This window comes from Zingiber officinale, chromosome 10A (assembly GCF_018446385.1).
Source record: "Zingiber officinale cultivar Zhangliang chromosome 10A, Zo_v1.1, whole genome shotgun sequence".
NCBI classification, from domain to species: Eukaryota; Viridiplantae; Streptophyta; class Magnoliopsida; order Zingiberales; family Zingiberaceae; genus Zingiber; species Zingiber officinale.
This window is the reverse complement of record NC_056004.1, coordinates 35467648-35472244: the sequence shown is the minus strand read 5'-3', so window position 1 is coordinate 35472244 and position 4597 is coordinate 35467648. Positions and strand designations below refer to the sequence as shown.

The following is a 4597-nucleotide window of genomic DNA, read 5'->3' as shown; positions in this document are numbered from 1 at the left end:
AAAAAAAATAATGAAGAGATAATTGAGAGAGGATTTTAAAAAAAATAGAGTTTTTAAAAGAGAGAAATTTTATGATAATAGAGAGTAGAGAGTAATTTTTAAAAGAAGTAAGATTTTTAACTTTTGATGTGACAATAATATAGTAGAACATAAACTTCTTTAAAAGATTTATGATTATGGATGTCCTTAAAATAGCTTTGGAAAGACCTCGAACCAGCGTAACTAACGCCACTGTAGGCCTACAATGACAAATCACCCAAACTTTCGTTTTGGATTAATTAAGAGTACCACAACGTAACAGGAAATAGTGGCCGGTCTGGAAACCAAATAAGCATTCTCATCAGTATCATCATGCACTATGAATCTAATGAGAATACGTGATAACTATGCAACTATGCAGTAAGGCCAAACAATATATTAATTGAAGATCCAAAAGATCAAAATAGTTGCAGCAAAAGTTTTACTTTCCATTCATCATCTCTCTTGTCACTTTTCCAAATCTCTCTCTATCTCGCCATTGATTTCTATACACGACCCATTTTCCTATGTTGCACCGACACCAAGGAAATCAATGAAGGGCAACTTCATCTCATCCCTTGCGTAACTCGTTTCGCCATGCAATCGAGCACGGTTTTCATTTACTGAACTGGTTTCAGGGTTTGCAGAGCAAGCAGCCGACTGAGCCAAACCAGGCAGCGAGTTGATGAGTCTCCTGCCACACTCTGCAGTCTTCTGGTCGCATTGATTCCCTGCACCCAACGCCCTTTTTCCGTATCCTATACAGATAGATAGATGGGCAATCCACAAAATACATCAGGCTTCGTATCAAGGAGCAACTAATAAAAGAAGGCTTTTTTTTTACCATTCAGGAGATCATGGCGGTGTGTGCGGCGAGAGCCGCATCTGAAGTGGAAGGGGTTGGCGTTGATGGTGGATTCCCCACTGCTTGAGTTGGGAACCGCCTCCGTGTTCTTCCCGAGGATGGTTTGGGCCTGGTGAGAAGATGATGGTGATGGGGAAGAAAGATTGGAGATGAGGTGCCTCGTCCTCCTGTAGCAGCAGCCGCCATTGGAGGACTTATCCCTTTGCCTCCTGGCCGTGATGACGTGCCAGTGATTCTTGACTGCATTGTCTGTTCTTCCAGGGAATAGCTTGGCAATCAGTGCCCACTTGTTGCCATACACCCTGTGCGCTGCGAGAAGCCTCTCCTCTTCTCCCTCGCTGAACGCCCTTCTGTTGATTCTTGGGTCCAGTTGATTGAACCATCTTAGCCTGCAGCTCTTCCCTGCAAACACACATCAATCTACAATCACAATTCCAAAAAAAACAAAAGATTTATTTATTTTTGTTAGATTATTGGAGCACGCACCTGATCTGCCTTGCAACTTCTCAGCTATGAGGTTCCAGTTTTGAGGTCCATATTGGTAGACCAACTGCTTCAGCTTGGCATCCTCAGCTGGCCTCCAATGACCCCTGACACAAACCCTGTGATGCTGCTGCGAGCTCTTATGATGCTCCAGCCCCTCCTTTGGGCTCTGAAACCCCCAACCCCGCTCGACACTAGCAGCCCTGCACCCTTCCTCTCCAGATGCAGAACCCATTCGTTTCTCTTCAAGCTAAAGGCGATGGAGAAAACAGAAGGCACTATAAATGGACTTTATAGGAACATGCCAAACAGTAGCTGATGAGGAGCATAGTTTGCAGAGGAAAGTTGAGAATGGGTGGTCTCTTAAAGCAGCATGAAGGAGACAGCAGCTATGAGAACCCAAAGAAAGAAAACAACCTTGGTTGAGGAAAACCACACTTCACCTCTCCCTCCCTCCCTCCCTCGCTTATGGTTCACTTAGTTTGAGACGGTCAGAAATGGTGCTATGCTGAGTGCGTCGGGGTGCGTAAGCAAGCACAGTTTCAAAAATGGTACCCGCTCGTGTGGGTTTTGGAGTTTGAGTCACCCGGAAATAGTTTGTTTTTATAAGAGAAAGAGAGCTCGTGTTGTGTGTGCGCGCGCGGGTGTCCCACTGTGCCTTGACAATACCACCAGGGCTGCCCTTGTCTGCTTACAACCCCAGGTCTGGCCTCTCTCCCTGTGCTTTGGCGTTTCAATGCAAATAAACAAGTTGCAAAACCGATGAATTTAAAACGATGCCGACTTTGACCACGGCCAAGGAAACTGCACATCGCTTTGGCGTTTCAGAGCGAGGGAGCGAGCGAGCTTCCTACTCTGCACTATTTGTTTTCTCCAAATTTTCTAAACGACAATTTTAAAGGCAAAGATGAAAAGGAATATTTTTTGTTGTTATAGTAAAAAAAAAAATTATTTTAAAAACACATGCTAAAATTATATTAACATGGGTCAGCCAATTTTATCAAAATTATTGCACCGTTACTCCGAATCATTGGAAGACGCCCCTATTTTATTTTTAATCAAAATAGCATTCCATCAATCAGCAATCAAGGTATAATTATCTAATTATTCTTTAGTGCATTATTTTGATATTATTATCTTCTACCATCCGGTCTCATATGAACAAGATAAGTCTTTATCATAACAATTGCTATTTTATAGCTGTTATATTAGCGGTTATGATTTTATAGCTGTTATAATATAAATATTATTGAACAAGATAAATTTATATTGTAACAATTATAAAATCATAACTATTATAATGTGAATGTTGTTAAATAGGTCAAATTCGTTTGATACTATATTTAATATATGTAATAGAGATATTGAGGGTAATTTTTATAAGTATCTCGTGGTAGTTTTGATATACTTAACCGAATTAAGTTAGATTCTGTTGTGCTTGATGCATTGTATTTAAGTATGCGGGAACTTAAGAGCACAAGAAATTGAGCAGAAAACATAGCTAGCGAGAAGGAAGACACATGAAGAGAGTCGACGGACTCGGTACATTCGAAGGACAAGGTGTTGCGGAAAAATACACCAGTGAACGAGAAGGACGTGCACGACGTTCGAAGGACGAGAAGCCAGGAAGGAACTCTGCTCAAGGAGAAGGTCAAAGTTGGGTTCAGGTGAGCTCAACTCTAGTTAACTGGAGCATCACCTATGCGAACAAAGATCAACTAAGAGGTTGATCTGTCTCATAGAAGGCGCCTTCAATGACTTGGAATACGCCTTGCATGAACAGTGTGAAAGCGTCTTCCAGCCTATTGAAGCAGGGTCGGCCCTGGAGGAGAGCGGCACTAGGCGATAGCCCTGGGCCCATAATTTGAGAGGGTACAATTTTTTTTTTTTTAGTATTATGTATTATAGGCATGTAATTGGGGCCTTGAATAGTTTGGCCCAAATTCATATTTCAAAATTTTTTGATATTGTTTTTTACTTTTATCTTTTTAGGCATGTAATTAGGGTCTTTAGTAGTTGGAGCCCAAATTTATTTTGAACCTTTTTTCCGCCCCGGACCTCCTCTGTAGAAGGACCGGAGCTGTATTGAAGGCGCCTTCAATAGTCATTAGCTGAAAATAAAGTTTTATCTTTGGCAGATAAAACTTCTCCTATTGAAGGCGCCTTGGACCACCTTGAATGTACTTCCAAGCAACGGCTAATATTTTCAGGAGGTATAAAAAAGTTATTGGACATTGTAATTTAGCAACAACTTCTGTATTTATTTTCTAGTATCTTTCTGAGCTATCAAAGAGTGTAAGAAACTTCTCCGCCTTCAACGAAGGAGATTTTTTTAGTACTTTTATTTGCCTTGAATTAACAATCACCTAAATTGTAACCAAGTAAAATTGGTCTTCTTGCTTATTCTTTTTAAGTTGTTATTATTTTTATTAATGTTAATCATCTATGGTTGCTTAATCTAATTATGTATCATTACTAAATAAAAATAAAAAATTATTTTATTCTAATTTTGATCATAGGCTATTCACCTTTCTTTTAACCGGCCTGATGCACACTAATAATCTTGTTATTTTACAGGGAACTAGTAGGATAGTAGGATAGGACTACTTTTGATTAAAAATTGAAAAGGAGGACTCATTGGATGATTCGAAAAATAAACAGAGTGCCTGTTTTGATTTTTACCCAAAATTATTTATACGAAAAATACTAATGGAGGTTTCGAGATAAAAAACTAAAATAAATATTTTTTATTTTTTTAAAAAATTAAAGTACTTTTTAAAGATCATAGAACTAAGGAGCATTTTTTCTTTTTCATTTTAAAGAAATATATTGTACTTTTTATGAGATGAAACTAATTTGAGTTTAGAACTAGAATTTGTTGACTTACGTTGCAATGGCATGCCATGTTATGTAAAGATAAATTAAATTAGTTTTATTAATTAATTTTAAATGGTCGATTTGATTTTATAAAATTTTTCTATTGGTTAGGATAAATTGAGAAGTAAGATAATCTAGAAGCTAGACATCTATTAATTACGTGTCTCATTTAAAGATTTTTTTTTATAAATACATATCTATAAATACTTAGATGACAATCTAAATATTTTATTATGATCCTGGATGCCATGTTATGTTAGAAGCTGGTAAGAAGGATGATAAAAATGAGAGAAGGAAGTTAATTAACCAATATAATGTAATTACATTGACATATAAAACAAATTTAGTAATTAA

The 4597-nt window shown here is 37.9% G+C and overlaps 1 protein-coding gene across 1 annotated transcript; it reads right to left on the bottom strand.

Annotated features, from left to right (window-relative positions):
* Positions 1–400: 400 nt before the first annotated feature.
* LOC122027449 (transcription factor MYB54-like) lies at positions 401–1818 on the bottom strand. Its single transcript, XM_042586418.1, has 3 exons — positions 1370–1818; positions 863–1285; positions 401–776 (listed from the first exon to the last, which is right to left on the bottom strand). The coding sequence occupies exons 1-3, from the start codon at positions 1599–1601 to the stop codon at positions 544–546; spliced, it is 888 nt and encodes a 295-aa protein (XP_042442352.1). The 5' UTR covers positions 1602–1818; the 3' UTR covers positions 401–543.
* Between the last annotated feature and the right edge of the window lie 2779 nt (positions 1819–4597).

Excerpts from the sequence above, each read along its gene's own strand:
- LOC122027449 (XM_042586418.1), bottom strand. The coding sequence starts at position 1,601 with ATGGGTTCTGCATCTGGAGAGGAAGGGTGCAGGGCTGCTAGTGTCGAG. Across the intron at positions 1,286-1,369 it reads GAAGTTGCAAGGCAGATCAG|GGAAGAGCTGCAGGCTAAGA; the intron begins GTGCGTGCTCCA and ends GTGTGTTTGCAG. Across the intron at positions 777-862 it reads CCGCCATGATCTCCTGAATG|GATACGGAAAAAGGGCGTTG; the intron begins GTAAAAAAAAAG and ends CTATCTGTATAG.